Source organism: Mobula hypostoma, chromosome 10 (genome assembly GCF_963921235.1).
Source record: "Mobula hypostoma chromosome 10, sMobHyp1.1, whole genome shotgun sequence".
Classification (NCBI taxonomy): domain Eukaryota; kingdom Metazoa; phylum Chordata; class Chondrichthyes; order Myliobatiformes; family Myliobatidae; genus Mobula; species Mobula hypostoma.
Genome location: NC_086106.1, coordinates 50671739 through 50692374, shown reverse-complemented (window position 1 = coordinate 50692374; position 20636 = coordinate 50671739). Strand labels below are relative to the sequence as shown.

Below are 20636 nucleotides of genomic sequence, written 5' to 3'. Positions count from 1 at the left end.
CCTGTATAAAGGTGTTTTACCTTGCCCCTCCCCCTCAGTCCGGGGGCAGACACTCACCGTGGAGGTCGTATTGTACAGCGAATAAAAGCCTTTCAGTATTTTACCAAACCTCAGTCTTTTGGAGTTATTGAAGGTGCTTCACAAATGCCAGTCCTCTTCCCCCAAGTTAACAACTTTACAGTCTGGACAACATAAGAAATCCATTATTAATAGGCCAGTCATCTGTCTGTTAATATAGCAGACAGCAACATTAGCCACAAGTTTAAGAAAAATTAACTTCAAAATCTCCACTAGTAATTTGCACATCCTATGTGCCTTTGACACAGCATAAATACAACCAATTCATGAAAGTAAACCAAAATCAGTTAATGTTGCATGTGATATCACTTGAAGGTAAAGGAAGTAATCTCAGAATACTTTGAAGAAACCAAATGCTCAAACTGTAATTTAAAAGTGTAACTTTCATCATGTAAGTTACAGAGAAGGGTTGAACAATTTGGGTCTTTATTCTTTGGAACGTAGAAGGTTAAGGGGGGACTTGATAGAGGTATTTAAAATTATGAGGGGGATAGATAGAGTTGACGTAGATAGGCTTTTTCCATTGAGAATGGGGGAGATTCAAACAAGAGGACATGAGTTGAGAGTTAAAGGGCAAAAGTTTAGGGGTAACATGAGGGGGAACTTCTTTACTCAGAGAGTGGTGGCTGTGTGGAACGAGCTTCCAGCAGAAGTGGTTGAGGCAGGTTCGATGTTGTCGTTTAAAGTTAAACTGGATAGATATATGGACAGGAAAGGAATGGAGGGTTATGGGCTGAATGCAGGTCAGTGGGACTAGGTGAGAGTAAGAGTTCGGCATAGACTAGAAGGGCCAAGATGGCCTGTTTCCGTGCTGTAATTGTTATATGGTTATATAGTTATAAAATGAACTCTGGCACTTTTAAATTCCTGCCATGTTATATAAAAAAATCTGACTTCTAATCAAGTGCAATGAGAGTTCTGCTTTGTCTGGGTTCTAAACTTATGCAGAAGTATTTGATAGTCTGTACTTCTAAATTCCAGATATTATCATATACATTTGTCCAATGAGCTGATGCAGATTAATTCACATTGCCACAAAGTGTTCTAAAACAAATAAAAGCAACCAGCAATCAAAAAATGTTGTTCTGACAGATCAAGCTATTAATGGTAGAAATAGTCTGAAAGTCTGGATGTCATGACCTGAGTAAACAGAGCTACACCCCTTTTCAGATTGCATAAAAGGCACTGGATTCCGAATGCCATTGAGTCTTTCATCAGGTGGAGCTCATTAATCCGTGAACAGAGTCCTGAAGCAGGAAAGAAAACAAAGGATTTTTTGATTAAGGTGCTGTCCAGAGGGTTTTCATCCACTATCTGCAAGTGGAACAATTATTGTTCAATAATGAACAAGGAGGAACTGACATTACCTGGCTTCTCACAGAGTGTTATCCAAACTCATATTCCAGAGAACATAGTGAGTATTTTTTATCAAAATGCGGCAGAAGGGTACTATTGATTTGGTATTTGTGAGTTGCAGAGGCTGTCTGTTGATTTTACGGTCAAAGCTAAGTAGACAGCAGCAGAATGTATTTGCAGTTTCTTAACATTCTACTTCTTGCGAGTGATATAGTTTGTTGAAGCCTGACATCAGATTCAGGTATTTCCTTTGCCTCCCCCAGGCTGTCACTGATGACAATGCGTCTCAAGGCGATGAGAATGTGGAGCGAGGAAACTGGTCTTCGAAGACTGACTACCTGCTCTCAATGATCGGCTATGCTGTGGGTCTGGGTAATGTTTGGCGATTCCCTTATCTGGCGTACAGGAATGGAGGAGGTAACGTAGAGAATCCAAAGAGCTGTGGTGGGAAAATAAGAAAACAAAAGAGAACTTGTCTGTGTTATACAGAATATTAAACTGACTGGACTGGAGATGTTATAACAGTAAAGGCTCTGTAGCTGAGCAGTCTAGGGATAAGGAAGAATTAAATGAATCCCTCAATTCTAAACTGTTGGATTAATTTAAATTTCACTTGTGGGACTGTGAAGCATTTTCATCTATAGATAGTAAAAATAAAATTAATATTAAAATTCTTCAATCAGTTCATTCCAGAAGAAAACTGACAATATCTGGGAATACTTAGAATGAGAATTTAAGTTTCTGAAAGACCGACTTTAATCACATCTCCACTTAAAGAGATTTGACTCCAGTTGGGACTAAGATACAGTATATCAAACAGATGGTAGCTAAAACCATAATGAATAGATCTTAGTAGGTGTGTAGAACATTTTATTTTTTACTTCTGAATATATTTTAAAGTATTGTTGCTAAAATGCAAAAACATATGTATCAGGCATGTTTATTATACAGCATCTGTATTTTTTTATCTGTCAGTTTCCTGAATCAGTCCCTGGGGCCCCTTGTATAGGTTGATGGGAAACACTCATAGCAACCTCACCAAATTAGAAACTAAGACACAAAACTACAAAAGTGTCACAACACAGTTGCTTGTTGTTTTGGGTCAGAGAAAGAGAATATTTACTTCCGTCAGAGCATGTACTTTGCAAGGCAGGAATATGTATCGCTGGTTCTTTAAATGATTAGAATTGGAGTTGAGATGCAGTAATGTCCATTCCTAGTATAATTTCTTTACCATTCAGCAGCAAACCAGCAAAGACTAAAGGCAAATTATTTAATGGAGAGATATATTAAATAAGCTATATTTGCATATATCAACATAGAGGTACAAAAGATTATGAACTGCATGCAGTGACTGTTGCATAGCTCCTCAAATGATAGAATTGGGTATAAGCCCCACCTTTTGGAATCAGGTTACAGCACGTCCGTATGATTAATAAACAACCACTCAACTGAAAGCTTACAGGTTCACGTTCCTAAAGATCAAGTGTCCACATCCAAGTTGCTTTTGGATTAAATTTTTTGAAGAAATGGGAACAATTGGTAGATTCTCTAAATTAATTTGAAAAAAAATCACTTAAACCTTTCTTCTTACACAAACGTTCCTTGGATCACTAAGAAACTTTTCAAATGAATAAATCTTTGCATGTGATGTGTGATGTTCAACTCCAAATCAGGGTTTATGATGTGAAAACTTACAAGGTACAGGGATAGAAGTGCTTCTGTTTGCTTCCCACAGTGAACAAAGCACGTATACAAGGGAGGGAATGTCGACTCAGATCATGGGAGGCCTGCGTCGGGCATTTTCATGCCTTACAAGGCGCAAACTGGAAGTCTGTGTGGGGCGCCACTCCTTGCACAGACTAGAGCAATGTGTGATTAAGTGTCTTACTCAAGGGCACAAACACGATGCCACAGCTGAGGCTCAAACTAGCGACTTTGAGGTAACTAAGACGAATGCCTCAACCACTTGGCCACATACCCAACATGCATACAAAGTACATTATATGTATGTCTAATCTGTCAAAGTCACAGTCTCTTGGTTTTCAAAAGATTTTGAGGCCCTGGTTAAGGTGCATAGCAGGTAGGAACAAATGAGTATAAGAAATGCAAGGGAACACCTTAAGGAAGAAATCAGGAGAACTCAAAGAAAGCATAAGGTTTCCCTAGCAAATGAGCTGAAGGAGAATCTGAGATTCTACAGATACGTTAAGAGCAAAAGGATTACAAGGGACAAAATTGATCCTCTGGAAGATCAGACTGGTAATCGATGCATGGAGCCAAAGGTGATGGGGAAATCTTAAGTGTACTTTTTGCATTTATTTACTCGGGAGATGGACGCAGAGTCTTTAGAAGTGATGCATAGCAGAAGTGAGGTCATGGACTCTATACAGATTACAGAGGAGGAGATGTTTGCTGTCTTGAGACAAATTAAGGTGAATAAATCCTCAGGTAAGGATAGCTGAAGTTGTTACACTGTTTAAGAAAGGCTCTGAGAATTAACCAGGAAATTGTAGGCCAGAAGTGGGAAAGTTATTGGAAGGTATTCTAAGTGACCAGATGCATGAGTATTTGGATAGTCAGGGGCAGATTAGGGATAGTCAAAATGGGTTTCAGCATGGTAGGTCATGTCTAACCAATCTTATAGAGTTTTTTGAAGAAGTTACCAGGAAAGTTGATGAAGGCAAGGCAATTGATAAGGCCCCGTATAGGAAGTTGGTCAGGAAGGTTCAGTTGCTTGGCATTTAAAATGAGGTAGTAAATTGGCTTAGACATTGGCTTTGTGGGAGAAGCCAGAGATGGTATTAGATGGCTGCCTTTCTGACTGGAGGCCTGTGACTAGTGGAGTGCTGCACGGATCAATTCTTGGTCCATTGTTGTTCGTCATCTATATCAATTATCTAGATGATAATGTGGTGAATGGGATCAGTAAATTTGTGGATGACAACAAGATTGGGGTTGTAGGGGACAGCGAGGAGGAGCTTGCAGCAGGATTTAGACCAACTGAGAAAATGGGATGAACAAAGGGAGATGGAATTTAATGCAGACAAGTGCAAGGTGTTGTGCTTTGGAGGACCCACCTAAACAGCAGTGAACAACAGGGCACTAAGGAGTGCGGTAGAACAAAGGGATCCGGAAACTCAGGTCTGTTATTTATTGAAAGTGGTGGCACAGATAGTTAGGGTCATAAAGAAAGCTTTTGACACATTGACCTTCATAAGTCAAAGAATTGAGCGGAGGATGGGATGTTATGTTGAAATTGTATAAGACGTTGGTGAGGGCTAATTTGGAGTAGTGTGTACCGTTTTGGTCACCTACCTACAGGAAAGATGGAAATAAGGTTGAAAGAGAACAGAAAGAATTTACAAGGATGTTGCTGGGACTGGAGGAGCTGAATTATAAGGGAAGACTGTCATGGTCCGGATCGGGGTCTCTTTAAATTTACTTTGTTTATGTTAAGATCCGGACTGTTGACTCCCTGTTTCCCTTTGGTTCCCTGTTTTCCCGTGTCCCTCGGCCTTGGTGATTTACTCTCGCTGAACCGGTAGTTTATAGTCTGTGGCTATCAGCTGTTCGGCGCGAGAGCATCTGCAAAGTCACCAAAGGTACGGCGTGCCCACGTCATCTGGCCGGAGCAAGCCTAGTCTCCGCCCGAAGTGAGTGCTGGTAATTCGCCTTTCCTCACCGGAGTAACCCTGTCAAGTTACCTTGCCAAAGCGAGCCTGCAAAGTTTCCTCACCGAGGTGGGTCCATCAGTTAACCCGCCGGAGGGAATCAGGAACCGCTGTCTACTGTTCCCGGGCCAAGTCGAGAGCTCGCCACTACCCAGAGGCTCCAAGAAAAGTCCTGGCTCCGGGGGCATTCAAGTACCAAGTCAAGTCCTGGCCCTGGCGGCATTCAAGTTCCAAGTCAAGTCCTGGCCCTTGCGCCATTCAAGTTCCAAGTCGAGTCCCGGCCCTGGTGGCATCCAAGTTCTGAATCAAGTCCCGTCCCTGGTGGCATCCAAGTTCCGAGTCGAGTCCTGGCCCTGGCGGCATCCAAGTTCCGAGTCGAGTCCTGGCCCTGGCGGCATCCAAGTACCGAGTTGAGTCCTGGCCCTAGCGGCTTCCAAGTTCCGAGTCGAGTCCTGGCCCTGGCGGCATCCAAGTTCCGAGTCGAGTCCTGGCCCTGGCGGCATCCAAGTTCCGAGTTGAGTCCTGGCCCTGGCGGCTTCCAAGTTCCGAGTCAAGTCCTGGCCCTGGCGGTCTGTGATTCCTGTCCGACCCACCTGTCTGAATCCCTTCTCTGCCCCTCTCGCCTCTAGCCCTCGTCTGCAGCCCTCGCCTGCACTTTGGTCTAGTTCTATCGCCGGAGCTAGATAGGTACTGTCTGGTGTTCTTTCGTGTTGGTCTTGTCTTGTCCTCGCCTCCATGGGGTAAGTCAGGCCATCTTGCCGTTGCCCCACAGGGGGTCATGTCTTGTCTTGTCTGGTCCTTGCCTCCATGGGGTAAGTCAGGCCATCTTGCCGTTGCCCCGCGGGTGGTCATGTCTTGTCTTGTCTTGTTCTTGCCTCTGTGGGGTAAGTCAGGCCATCTTGCCGTTGCCCCGTGGGGGGTCATGATTCCCAGCCCTATGTCTTGTACCCAAGGAGGAGTCCCGGCTCTCTGTTCTGTGTGTGAGTCCCGGCCCTATGTCCTGTACCCAAGGAGGGGTCCCGGCTCTGTTCTGTGTGCGAGTCCCAGCCCTATGTCCTGTACCCAAGGAGGGGTCCCGGCTCTCTGTTCTGTGTATGTGTCCATGGTTCCATGTACCTGCTCTCCCGAGACTGAGGCTCTGTTTTCCATGTTCCTCCTCTCCCTCGCCCATGTCATGTCCATGCCTGGTTCTGGGGTCCAAGCCCGAGGCAAGACCCAGGTACTGGGTCCTTGCCCAGTCTCTGGCTCGGAGTCCATACCCTAGCCTCTTCATGTCTCCTCTAGTTCTGGGAGCCGATTCCAAGTCCTGGCCCAGACCCTTAGTCCCAGCCTAGTCGTAGTCCTGAGTCCTTGTCCAGTTCGCTATTCCTGCTCCTGCCTTGTCCTCCTGGTATCAAACAATAAACTAAATCTAAGTAACCTCACAAGATGTGTCTTGCATTTGGGTCCACCCTTGCTCCCAATGCACCCCCCATTGTGACAAAGACTGAATAGGTTAGGACTAATTCCTTAGAATGTAAAAGATTGGGGCAAAATTTGATAGAGATACAGTATACAGAATTATGAGAGGTATAAATAAGGTAAATTCAAGCAGGCTTTTTCCACTGATGTTGGGTGGGTCATGGGCTAAGGGTGAAAGGTGAAATATCTAAGGAGAACATGAGAGGAATCCTCTTCACTCAGAGAGTCATGAGAGTGTGGAACAAGCTGCAGCGCAAATGGTGTGACCTCAATTTCAACATATAAGAGAAGTTTGGACAGGTACATTGATGGGAGGGCATAGAGGGCTAGGGTCTGGGTGCAGATTAAATGGTTGACCATGGACTAGATGGGCTGAGGAGTCTGTTTCTGTGCTGTACTTTTCTGTCCCTATGACTCTCTGAAAGTGAAGTTACAGGTAGACTGGGTAGTATAGAAGGCTTTAAAAAAAAAGGCTCTTGGCCCACTGGCCTTCAACAGCCATTGAGTATAAAAAGTGGGAAGTTGTGAGGTAGCTACACAATATATTGTCGAGATTCACATCAGAGTAGTCACTCAATTTTGGCCACCTCGCTATGGTTAGGCTATCAAGATTTATTGGACATAGGTTCAAGGTGAGAGGGGAAAGATTTAATAACAAATTGAGAAACAACATTTTCATACAAATGGATTGTACGTATGAGGAAGTGGTTCAGCCAGGTACTATAACAAATTATAAAAGACAGTTGGACAGATACGTAGATAGGAGACATTTGGAATGCTATGTGCCAAATGCTGGCAAATGGGATGGTTATAGATAAAAACAGGTTCGGAAAGAATTTAGGCAGAAGGAGCCAGATCTTGGGAGGGGAGTGGAACGTAAAGTCAGATGCTAGAAGGTGATACGTTGAACTATTTAAGGGAGGGATGGTTGGCAGATGGAAACAGATAAGAGGGGGAATGGAAAAAGACACCCAGGTAGATAGATATAACAATGATGGGCAGGTGAATCCAGGTGGGTGAGTGTAATGTACCTTGATAATGTGGAGAGGGAAAACGGGCACAGGGAATGGAAAAGGTGAACAAAATGAGAAAAAAAAACCTTGGTGGACCGGTAGGAGTGGGAAGCCAATGGGATGAACGTGGATTCACAAAACTTGGAATTTCAACCTAATTTCATTAGGTCACAGGATTTGCAAGTGGGATGTGAAGTATTGTACTTGTAGTTTGCAGTTGGCCATGCTGTGGCTGTAGAGAAAGCCAAGAACAGACATGTCCGCATGGAAGTGGGAAGAAAATTTGTGAAAACATGAAACTGAAAGCTCAAGATGGCCATTGAGGACAGAATGCAAGTCCTCCTCTAAACAGTAGCCTGGCCTAATCCTAGCCGGTGCAGGAGAGGCCTAATTTCTATCACAGTGAGTCACTGGATCAGATAATCAGAATTTCCATGAACACTGGCCAGTATGACTTCTGTGCTTACTGACATAACTGCCAACATTCAGAGGATAAAGAATGTGATTCCATTATAATTTCGATTTTCTACTGAATGTTTCTAAATCCTAGTTTTTTTCTGTGTTTACCATGTTATTTGCTCTGCCTTATGATCTGAAATCACTGAACATACCAGAAGTAATCATTCATTTTAATGTTTAAATTCCTGCCCCTTTGATTTTAGTGATTTCAGCGAAATGTTCTGCACCTTGTGGTGAAAAATCTTCTATTGAGAGCAGAGTTTGAAGTCCCAGCTCCAGCCCTGACTCTGTAATAATATCCGTCAATATGAGTGTGTTGAAAGGGAAGCATTTTGTGCCAGATGTCATCTGAGGCTCTCAAGTAAATGCAAATGGTTTGTTGAGAGAAATGCAATAGCACAAAAGCACAATTGTACATTGTGTCAGTTTTTTTGCTGTTCACTGCCCAAGTAAATTTGGAAGTGTCATTGGAAGTTAGTTCCTGAGGTAATAGGTGGTTTAAAATCTAATCTTCACTCCAAAACATATGAATTAACATAGCTATACTAATATTCATTCAATCTTTTTCAACTTCTAGGAGCATTTCTTATTCCCTATTTTATCATGCTAATGCTCACTGGGATGCCGTTGTTTTTCTTGGAGTGCTCCTTCGGACAATTTGCCAGCCTTGGACCAGTTGCAGTGTGGAAAGCAGTTCCAGTCTTGCAAGGTCAATGTTCACTTCACTGTATTGAATTTAACAGACGTTAAGATAATGCCTTCCTTTTTCACGTTTTCCTTACTAGCCCTTTGTTTTGGTGAATTTCGACACTCACCAACTGTGTGTGTTTTAGTGAGAGAGATGCAGACAGTGAAAAGACAAGTGAAATATTTTTCTCATTCTAATATCAAGATCCAACAATAGTGTTTTTGCCACAGTTTATTATCGGTTATTTTAAATTACGTTAGCTTCAATTTTTAGATGGTGAATTTGGGATTCATTAGATCACTGTAATGCATTTAAGATGTGCTAAATGTATTCCATTGAATGAGTAGTTCAATCATATCCCAGCACATTTGTGTTTGTTGGGAATGAGAAGAACAGGGAAAGAAGAATGTAAGTTCATCCACTTCTCAGGACCCTTTCTCTTTACCTTCAGCTGTATTCCCATCAAACTACTGACATCCCAGTTTGTCTTCCCGGCTCCCATATGTTCTTCTTCACAAGTGCATTTTACTACTTTTAAGCCTATTGTTACCAACCAGTTAAAATATACTTGTATCATTAACAAAACACAATTAGTTTCTACGTTGTGGTGATATTCACTCTAACACACACCAGTATCTCCACTGACCCCCTGTCATTCTATAAACTTCTCATCCAATGAAAACCATTGTCTTTGAACCTGGTGTAAACACCATTTCTTACTCACTAACCCCATTCCTCTCTATTCACAGCTTAAAGCTGAACTTGGTATCATAGGTCGTCTGAGATCTCACATCTGCAACAGAACCAAGGCTGATTGCTTTTACCTTCAGGATAGTTTGCCTCTGTTTGAACTCACCCATCTTTGTATGTAAATCCTCTATTTCAGTTCTTATCAGATTCTTATTTTCCATCTGCCATAAGGCTGAGCTCATCCAAAATACTGATTACATCCCAACTGTATCAAATCCCATCATCCATGACCAACCTGCATTCCAATATCCTTTACTCCATCATTTATCCCACTGTCTGCAACCATTAAACTACTTCCTCCCAAGAACTCCCACTCCTTCTATCAATATTTTCTTTATTTTTGGTAATTACTTCTGCAAAGTACCATTTAAAAAATTGACGTGGCATTACAGAATGTGAGATAATTCTGAAAACTAATGTTAACATTAAAAAAAAGGCAACATACCCTACAATTCCATTCAACTCCCCACCTTAACGTAGATAACTGCCTCCAACCATCTCAGTTCCCTCATTGCCAATTCAATCTCTCACACCTCACTTCAGGGAGATACATGAAAGATGGCATGAATGCCCAGCAGCATACATGGTATGTCTACTTCTAATGAATAGTTTCTAATTAAAATTTTCTTTTTACAATTAATTTTAAGGTGTGGGCATTACTATGGTCCTGATATCAGCACTTGTGGCCATTTATTACAACTGCATCGTTGCCTACAGCCTGTTCTACCTGTTTGCCTCGTTCCAATCCCCTCTGCCGTGGGCAGACTGCTTCAGCTGGTGGGGAGCAGATGAAACCTGCAGCAGGACACCAAAAGGTACTCTGCTTACTTCTTTTTGCTGATGTGCGCAAACACAGATCAATCATTTTTTCAGTTTGTATGAGTGAATGAGTAAAAGCTGAATATAATCACCAGTTTAATTTTCATTTTGCTGGCAGTCAGATATGCAGGATATAAAACTGATAGCGGATGAGATCACATCAGTTAGCAACCATGCACGTAGGTGAAAATCTGGTTCTTTAGACAGGCACAGACTCACTCCGAATGTACAGTGAAATGTGCGGCAGTCTACAAAGAAGTTATCATCATTTCCATCTATCTTGGAAAGGGAAAAGAAGCAAAAAGAGAAACTCACACCTATTTCTTTGGAATCATCAACTACAAAAGCGATTACTAAAGCGATCTTTACCTGGTATAAAAACCTTCAACAGCCTCCAGGCCACTATCCAACCCCACCTGTTGGATAGTGGGGTGAAGATCTGCTACATTGGTCAACATTTGGAGAAACCCTTGAACAGAATATTCCATGCATATTAAAAAGCAAGAAACTAAAAATGCTGGAAAATACTGAAATGATTTTGCAGATCAGGCATCATCTTCAATCTGTATCTCTCATTAGAGATGTATTGTCTACTGAGTATTTCCAGGAATTTCTGAGTTAGTTTTTTAATCCCATTGATATATGTCACACAATTGGAACCAGATGATCCACACAGTCATTCACTGTGTACTCCTCAGCATAAGTGTGGGAGTCAGAAGCAACAAAATTTCCACTGGATGAACTCAATGGGTCAATCAGCATCTGTGGGAGGAAAGGAATCATTGATGATTTGAGTCAAAACCCTGCAGCAGGACTCCAGTTACTGAAGGGAATCAAAAGCCCCCTATATATCTCCCTGCCCATATCAACCATTTTTGCCACATCCTTCAGGAATGAAATCATTACCTCAGGAATGAAATAGATCCTTCAGGAATGAAATCAAACATTCTTGCTACATCCTTCAGGAATGAAATCATTACCTCAGGAATGAAATAGATCCTTCAGGAATGAAATCAAACATTCTTGCCACATCCTTCAGGAATGAAAGGGCAGTGACTAACTCAGATAGAGATGAAGTAAATTCTTCCTATCGAAAGTTGATACCACTATTTTGTTACTCTGATGAGTAGATGGCTCACAGGCTGTAAACATTTTCTGTTAGCTTCAAGAGTTACAGTGAACCAAAGAAAGAGTGCACCCATATTCTTTGGAAGGTGACAGGTCAATTCTTTGTTCCCTTCACTGTCAGATTTTACTGCCTGAAGATATCAGGAAGCTAGTTTGGGAGGCTGGCAGGATCCTAACTCTGCAGGAAAAGCTAACATGAATGACTCAATAAGTCAAAGGAACTCATTAGGTAGATGGTATACTTCCCACCATATTCAGCAGAAACCTCATGACAAAACCACAGTCCTACTCTTAGGTTGAGTCTGTTAACCTTTGTCAATGTTTTTACAATCATTTGAGGAATCTTCCATTTTGTTTTTTTGCGTCAAAGTGGATCACAGGGCACAATGCATGTTACATACAAACATTAATAAATATTCCTAATAAGGGGGTTTCATAGCAAGTTACAGGATATGGTCTCATACCCAAGTGTGCAGAGCCATGTAGCAGGTCCATTGTGATACATCTGGTGCAAAATAAAATATGTGAATAGAATACACTGTAACTTATGAGCCTTCTGTAAAACTTGGGGTTGACAGCAAAGTGTCTCATACTTCTAAGGGATTTGAATTTAAATATAGATTTAAGAAGTTTACTAATGAAATCAAATCTGGCAGAGGTTAATAATGAGGAAGTTCTAGGCTATAGAAAGACATCAATAGGTTGATCAGGTGGCACAAAAGTAACAAATGGAATTTAATCCAAAGAATCTGAGGCAGTGCATTTGGGGAGGGCAATACACATTAAATGGTTATTAAATGAACTGAGAACTGTAACGGATTTGAGTACGGGTCCACAACTCCCTGAAGACAAGCGGTGAAGTAGGTGAGGTACTTAAGGGGGTGTAGTATGCAGGGGTAATACAGATCTCTCCGCATCCAGAAAGATAGCGTTTCAGGTCTATGAGGAATTTGCCCTGGCTTAGTTTTCCCTGAAGCAAAGGAGATACGTGGGTTTGGGGAGGGGTCAGAAATGTTTGGTTAGAAAAGCTGGCAGAGCCAGACATATCACCATATTTAATAAAAGCATCTGTATGATTATCTGAAGAACCATAGCCAGCAATATAAGTGCATATTGATGGGGTTTAATGCAATATGACCAGTACTCTGGAATGTGTGTAGTCTGGCACATTATTAAACATAATATACGGGATGATTTGGGAGATGTACTGTCAACATAGAATACATGAAACACATAGGGGACTGTAATCCGTAGGTACACTTTGAAGTCTGTTTTTCTACAATACGTGTTTTGTAATGAGTGTGATGTACTGTTATAATGGAGCCACTTATATTCTCTTTAGATTGCCATCTGAAATCAAATAACAGCCCATCAGGGATTTGCCGTAGTTGGACCCTGCATACTGTTCTGATTGCCACACTACAAAAAAGATGTGGAGGCTCAAAAGAGGGTTAGAAGAGGTTTATCAGGTTATTGCCTGGAATGGAGAGTATGGGTTACAGAGACTTTTAGAAAAACTTGGATTGTTTTCTCTGGAGGCTGAGGGGGGGTGGTGGGGGGAGAGGGGTTGACCTGAAGAAATATATAACGTTAGGAAAGGCAGAGATAGGACAGGTAATCACAGTTTTGATCCCTACCTGGAAATGTCAAATACTAGAGGGCATTGGTTTCAGGTGAGCGGGGAAACATTTACAGGAAATTTATGAGACAATTTTTGTTAATACAGACTAGTATTTCCCAGGAATGCGCTGCAGGGTAAGTGGTGAAAGCAGATATCATAACAATGATTCAGATGCATTGAGTCAGACACATGAACAGGCAGCAAGTAGTGGGATGTACTCAGATGGGATTAGTACTGTGGCATTATGGTTCATGCAGATATGATGAGCAGAAGGGCTTGCTCCTCCGCTGTACAGCTCTGTATTCTATTTTTATGCTCTTACTCAGTGTCGTGTATGAGATCATACTGTTTAATCATTTTCTGTGTTTCCAACTTATGAGAGTGAAAAAAATGCCTGACTTCAGAGCACTTTGAGACATTCACACATTAGATGACAATGCGTTTAAATATCTTTATTTCACATTCCACATCTTCTAGGTCCACTCTGCAATATCACATTGGACAATGAATATTTTGAAATTGTTAATTCAACATGGCTGGAAGAAAACAACGTAACTTGCATAAACGGATCAAAAATTGATGTTTCTCACCAGGCTCCAAGTGAGCAATACTGGGAGTAAGTAATTCGCAGCAGAGTGCAGCACCGTTAGTTTCCTCTGGGAAGCACGAATATCTTGTTTAATGAGTAGATACCTGATAGATTTAAATACAAATATGACTAACATTGGAAGATGCTCTATCCAACCCACTTTATTGTAACAATGATTTGTAAGATAAGTCAATTATGTCAATAGTGAATAACTCAAGTCAGCTCTGTGGGGTCTCTGAACTCACTGCTTACACACACTTTGCACTGCCAGGTTTTCAGTTATGTGACTTAATAATTTCATTCAATCATTGTGACAAAAACAATTCAGCATAAATATGAATAAGTCAAGACAGTACATGCCACAAATGCATTAAAATATTCTGTAACTTCAAGTTAATGGAAATGAATCTTGCTGGTAGGAGATCTTTTCTAGCCATGCTTTCTTGATTACTTCCACACTTTAAATATCTCTACTCCCCTCTAATGTTTTTACCATGTAACTGTTAACATTTCAGTTAGATTTAGAACTCCCCAGATTATCTGGCAATGATCGAAATCCAAGATTTACTGAGTGTGAAGTAACAGCCTACCTGCTAATGTGCTTTACCAGGGACTTCACAGGGAGTCCAACAGTGAGGTCTAGTCCAGATGGGTTAACTTGTCTGATCTTGTGCTGGGTCAAACTTGGAAAAGAACTGGGGATTCTATCTAATTTCGCAGAGGTTTTAGATCTGCAGATTAGTAAGCAAAGATGAAGCTTAACTTTTTCTCATCATTTGGAATAATATGTTAGTAGAACATAGAACATAGAATAGTACAGCACAGTACAGGCCCTTCGGCCCACAATGTTGTGCTGACTCTCAAACCCTGCCTCCCATATAAGCCCCCCCCCCAACCTTAAATTCCTCCATATACCTGTCTAGTAGTCTATTAAATTTCACTAGTGGATCTGCCTCCACCACTGATTCAGGCAGTGCATTCCACACACCAACCACTCTCTGAGCTAAAAACCTTCCTCTAATATCTCCCTTGAACTTCCTACCCCTTACCTTAAAGACATGTCCTCTTGTATTGAGCAGTGGTGCCCTGGGGAAGAGGCACTGGCTGTCCACTCTATCTATTCCTCTTAATATCTTGTATACCTCTATCATGTTTCCTCTCATCTTTTTTCTCTCCAAAGAGTAAAGCCCTAGCTCCCTTAATCTCTGATCATAATCCATACTCTCTAAACCAGACAGCATCCTGTTCAATCTCCTTTGTACCCTTTCCAATGCTTCCACATCCTTGAGGCGACCAGAACTGGACACAGTACTCCAAGTGTGGACTAACCAGAGTTTTATAGAGTGCATCATTACCTCACGACTCTTAAACTCTATCCCTCAACTTATGAAGTCTAACACCCCATAATCTTTCTTAACTACCCTATCTACCTGTGAGGCAACTTTCAGGGATCTGTGGACATGTACCCCAGATCCCTCTGCTCCTCCACACTACCAAGTATCCTGCCATTTACTTTGTTCCCTGTCTTGGAGTTTGTCCTTCCAAAGTGTACCACCTCACACTTCTCCGGGTTGAACTCCATCTGACACTTCTCAGCCCACTTCTGCATCCTATCAATGTCTCTCTGCAATCTTCGACAATCCTCTACACTATCCACAACACCACCAACCTTTGTGTCATCTGCAAACTTGCCAACTCACCCTTCTACCCCGACATCCAGGTCGTTAATAAAAATCATGAAAAGTAGAGGTCCCAGAACCGATCCTTGTTGGACATCACTTGTCACAACCCTCCAGTCCGAATGTACTCCCTCCACCACAGCCCTCTGCCGTCTGCAGGCAAGCCAGTTCTGAACCCACCTGGCCAAACCTCCCTGGATCCCATGCCTTCTGACTTTCTGAATAAGCCTACTGTGTGGAACCTTGTCAAATGCCTTACTAAAATCCATGTAGATCACATCCATTGCACTACCCTCATCTATATGCCTGGTCACCTCCTCAAAGAACTCTATCAGGCTTGTTAGACACGATCTGTCCTGTACAAAGCCATGCTGACTGTTTCTCTAAATGCCCATAGATCCTATCTCTAAGAATCTTTTCCAACAGCTTTCCCACCACAGATGTAAGGCTCACTGGTCTATAATTACCTGGACTACCCCTACTACCTTTTTTGAAAAGGAGACAACATTCGCCTCCCTCCAGTCCTCCAGTACCATTCCCGTGGACAACGAGGATATAAAGATCCTAGCCAGAGGCTCAGCAATCTCTTCCCTTGTCCCATGGAGCAGCCTGGGGAATATTCCATCAGGCCGCAGGGACTTAAATGTCTTAATGTATTTTAATAACTCCAACACCTCCTCTCTCTTAATATCAACATGCTCCAGAACATCAACCTCACTCATATTGTCCTCACCGTCATCAAGTTCCCTCTCATTGGTGAATACCAAAGAGAAGTATTCATTGAGGGCCTCGCTCACTTCCACAGCCTCCAGGCACATCTTCCCACCTTTATCTCTAATTAGTCCTACCTTCACTCCTGTCATCCTTTTGTTCTTCACATAATTGAAGAATGCCTTGGGGTTTTCCTTTACCCTACTTGCCAAGGCCTTCTCAAGCCCCCTTCTTGTTCTCCTCAGCCCCTTCTTAAGCTCCTTTCTTGCTACCATATATTCCTCAATAGACCCATCTGATCCTTGCTTCCTAAACCTCATGTATGCTGCTTCTTCCACCTGACTAGATTTTCTACCTCACTTGTCACCCATGGTTCCTTCACCCTACCATTCTTTATCTTCCCCACCGGGACAAATTTATCCCTAACATCCTGCAAGAGATCTCTAAACATCGACCACATGTCCACATTTCCCTGCAAAAACAACATCCCAATTCACACCCTCAAGTTATAGCCTTATAGCCTCACAATTTGCCCTTCCCCAATTAAAAATTTTCCTGCTCTCTCTGATTCTATCCTTTTCCATGATAATGCTAAAGGCCAGGGAGCGGTGGTCACTGTCCCCCAGATGCTCAACCACTGAGAGATCTGTGACCTGACCCGGTTCGTTAACTAATGCTAGATCAATTATGGCATTCCCCCTAGTTGGCCTATCAACATACTGTGACAGGAATCCATCCTGGATACACTTAACAAACTCTGCCCCATCTAAACCCTTGGAACTAATCAGGTGCCAATCAATATTAGGGAAGTTAAAGTGACCCATGATAACAACCCTGTTATTTTTGCACCTTTCCAAAATCTGACTCCTAGTCTGCTCCTCTGTTGTTACCAGGGGGCCTATAGAATACTCCCAATAGAGTAACTGCTCCCTTCCTGTTCCTGACTTCCACCCATACGGACTCAAAAGAGGATCCTGCTACATTATCCACCCTTTCTGTAGCTGTAATAGTATCCCTGACCAGTAATGCCACCCCTCCTCCCCTTTTCCCCCCTCTCTATCCCTTTTCAAGCACTGAAATTCAGTATTATTGAGAATCTATTCCTGCCCTGGTGCCAGCCAAGTCTCTGTAATGGCCACTACACCTCAATCTCTCAGTTCATCACCTTTGTTCCTGATGCTTGTTGCATTGAAGTACACACACTTTAGCCCTTCTACCTTACTACCTTTACATCCTTTATTCTGCTTCTCTTTCCTCAATGCCTCTCTATACATTAGATCTGGCTTTACTCCATGCACTTCCTCCACTGCTCTATCACTCCGGGTCCCATTCCCCTTGCAAATTAGTTTAAAACCTCCTGTACCATGCTAGCAAACCTACCTGCAAGGATACTGCTCCCCCTCGAGTTCAGGTGCAACCCATCCAATCTGTACAGGTCCCACCTTCCCCAGAAGAGATCCCAATGATCCAAAAATGTAAAACCCTGCTCCCTGCACCAACTCCTCAGCCACGCATTCAACTGCCATTTCCTCCAATTCTTATCATCACTATCATGTAGCACTGGCTACGTGATAGTTAAACAATTAATCATTTAATTGTCTTAATTATGTGAATATTTTAATTATTTCAATTTTTCTGAGCGCTAGCATGTTGATGTTTACAATAATTATAATCTTTTAAGGATTTGTTTCAATTTGACTGGAATTTAAATGACGGTAACATTTAAATAGAACATAAGCATGCTCTAAAATTCCCTTCAGTGGAGTTATGGGGACAAAGCCTCTGCATAATGTAACCTTATCACCCAACTCAAGTGAATAGAGATCAATAAAAGTAATTCCTCCACCTCTTGAACAAGATGTTCCAGCTCTGCAGGGTCTGTGGACAAATTCTGGGTGGTAGGTTGAGTCAAACAAGACCCAGTTCATATTGAGAAAAGAGAGTGCAAATGCTGAAAAATAAACAGGATTGATGCAGGGTCTTGACCGAAAACACTGAGTGGCCATTTCCCTTCACAGGTGCTGCTTGACCTGCTGAATTCCTCCAGTAGTTTGGTTTTTTGATTCAGTTCATGTTTTCTGTAAAATTCCATCACTTGATTTTCACATTAATATCGCATCATTAATAGAGATAAATTTCCATGATTAGTTTAACCACAAGTCATGCAAATCTAAGGACAATGACAGGAAAGCTGGAATGCTATTGATTTTATTTCACCTAATATTTCAGAACATCCTATGGACTTCCTTCTTCAATAGTAGTAGTAGAGAAATTGAAAATAGAAAGGAAACAATATTATTTCAAACTTAATATCCATCTTGTTAATAATTTATTTTGGAAATATTAATCTCCTCAATGGAAAATTATTTTGGCCTGTAAAACATATGCTAAAGTGACAATTCTGTGAGGATCGGTATCTGTCTGCACCATTGCTATCAATGCCTGCCTTGCACACCACACCTTGTGCAAAATCATGCATACAATTTGATATCAAACTCAGTAGTCTTCCCATTAGCATGCACTTGTATCTATATTTTTCTGTTGAGATCAGGGACCCTGCACATAAATCAAACTCAGTGTATCGGTATGGCTAAGCACAATCACTGATCATCAAGTCTTAGAAAAATAGAGGGCTATGGGTAACCCTAGGTAAATTCTAAGGTAAGGATATGTGCAGCACAGCTTTGTGGGCCAAAAGGGCTGTATTGTGCTGGAGGTTTTATGTGTTTCTATGCTTCTAAATCAGGATGAATATTTGGTAGTGTACAAAATGCTGGAAGAACTCAGCAAGCCGGGCAGCATCTATGGACAAGAGTAAACAGTCGACATTTCGGACCGAGACCCTTCATCAGGACTTGAAAAAATGATGAGGTCAGAGTAAGAGGGTAGGGGAGGGGAGAAAGATGTACAAGATGGTAGGTGACAGGTGAAACCGGGAGAGGGGAGAGGGGAGGGGCGAAGCAACAAGCTGGGAAGTTGATTGATAAAAGAGATAAAGGGTTACAGAAGGGGGATCTGATAGGAGAGGATAGAAGACCATGAATGAAAAGGAAGGGAGAGGGGAGATTATAGGCAGGTATGGAGAAAAGGTGTGAGAGGGAAACAGGAATGAGGAATGGTAAAGGTGGAGGGCAATTATCGGAAGTTCAATAATTCAATGATCATGCCCTCAGGTACGAGGTTACACAGACAGAGTATAAGGTGTTGCTCCTCCAATCTGAGTGTGGCCTCCTCTGTTGCCATAATATGGGACCAAGTACACAATGGAAAAAAATAATGTTTTTATTTGAGGATGCTGTGAGATTTAAATTCTAAGTTCAAGTAAGCTGTGTATCGTTTGGACGCACTCGGAGCAGACTTGATGGGCCAAATAGCTTACTTCTGCTCCTATATCTCATGGTCTTATGACAGCTAGCACCATATTAAAGATGGAATTATGGAATCTCCCATTTTTGATTCTGAGCAAGAAGTTTACAAAGATTCCTAGAGTTTAAATGTACACTGGCACTCAGTCCAACCATATGGACTGCAGTCAATTATGGATTGAAGTTGTAGATCAGAATGGTGAGGCTACCACCACAGCAGCCATTGGGAATGAGATAGCTCTGCTGGTATTTTTGGAAATGCTGCCCTTGAGATAAGCAGCTAACTTTAATCCCTGTTGTGGATAGTCCCAATCTTTAGAAATTGATCTGCTATATACAAATAGGGGAAGTAGGCAACTTCATTTCTTGTTACCAGCCCTTTCCTCGGTGCCCTTGGAATCTTGTATCTTGAACTTCAACTTCAGTAATAGAACATTACCTATGCAAAGTAGGAAGGTCAGCCCATTACTCAGCAATCTTTAACATGCAGTCGCAGCTTCAGTCAAGCAATCCCTAGTGTGAATTCCTATAAAGCTAAGCAAATTAAATTGCCTCCATGACAAAAAAGACTGCAGATTCTGAAAACTGGAACTAAAAACAGAATGTTGGAAGTCAGCAGGTGAAACAACATTGCTATGCAGGCGGTCAGCCTGAGCTACTAACATACGCCTGTTGCCCCCACAGATGCTGCTGGATTTCTTCTACCATTCTGTTTATTTTCTAAGTGACCTCCAGGAATCTGTCAAATACAGAATGGGCAAGGGTAGTTTTGACTGATTCTTAAGGAGAACTGAAGTGACTCTAAATTAACACATATAACTACTGTCACTAACATGCCTTCATAAACTACCATATGAAATTCCAAAACAATGAGGCAATAAGTACTGTCAATGTTGGGTAAGAATTGCCTTACTGCATTTGGAAAACAGTTCTCAAGAAAATCTCTGGGTTACACATTACTCTTTGACAGACAGACAGACAGATAGAGTTTTGGACTTCAGTTAAATCAAGGATAGTCGGTGAAGCAGGGAAGTGACCTGGACCGAATGCAGTACTCCAGATGCAGCCTAACTAGAGTTTTACAAAGCTGCAACAAACTTCACGATTCTTATCCTCCCTCTCACCTTATCTCCTTACTTGCCCATCACTTCCCTCTGGTGCTCCTCCCTCCTCACTTTCTTTCATGGTCTTCTACCCTCTCCCATCTCCTTCTCCAGCCCTTTATCTCTTTCACCAATCAGCTTC

General features: G+C 41.9%; 1 protein-coding gene across 1 annotated transcript in view; it reads left to right on the top strand.

The window, feature by feature from the left end:
- Positions 1-1097: 1097 nt before the first annotated feature.
- The window catches only part of LOC134352894 (sodium- and chloride-dependent neutral and basic amino acid transporter B(0+)-like), a 73438-nt gene continuing 53899 nt past the window's right edge, over positions 1098-20636 (top strand). The window contains exons 1-5 of the mRNA XM_063060476.1: positions 1098-1492; positions 1698-1851; positions 8619-8750; positions 10127-10294; positions 13525-13663. Of these exons, the coding sequence (XP_062916546.1) occupies positions 1421-1492; positions 1698-1851; positions 8619-8750; positions 10127-10294; positions 13525-13663 (665 nt within the window). The 5' untranslated portion in view covers positions 1098-1420. The remainder of the gene's footprint in view (positions 1493-1697; positions 1852-8618; positions 8751-10126; positions 10295-13524; positions 13664-20636) is intronic.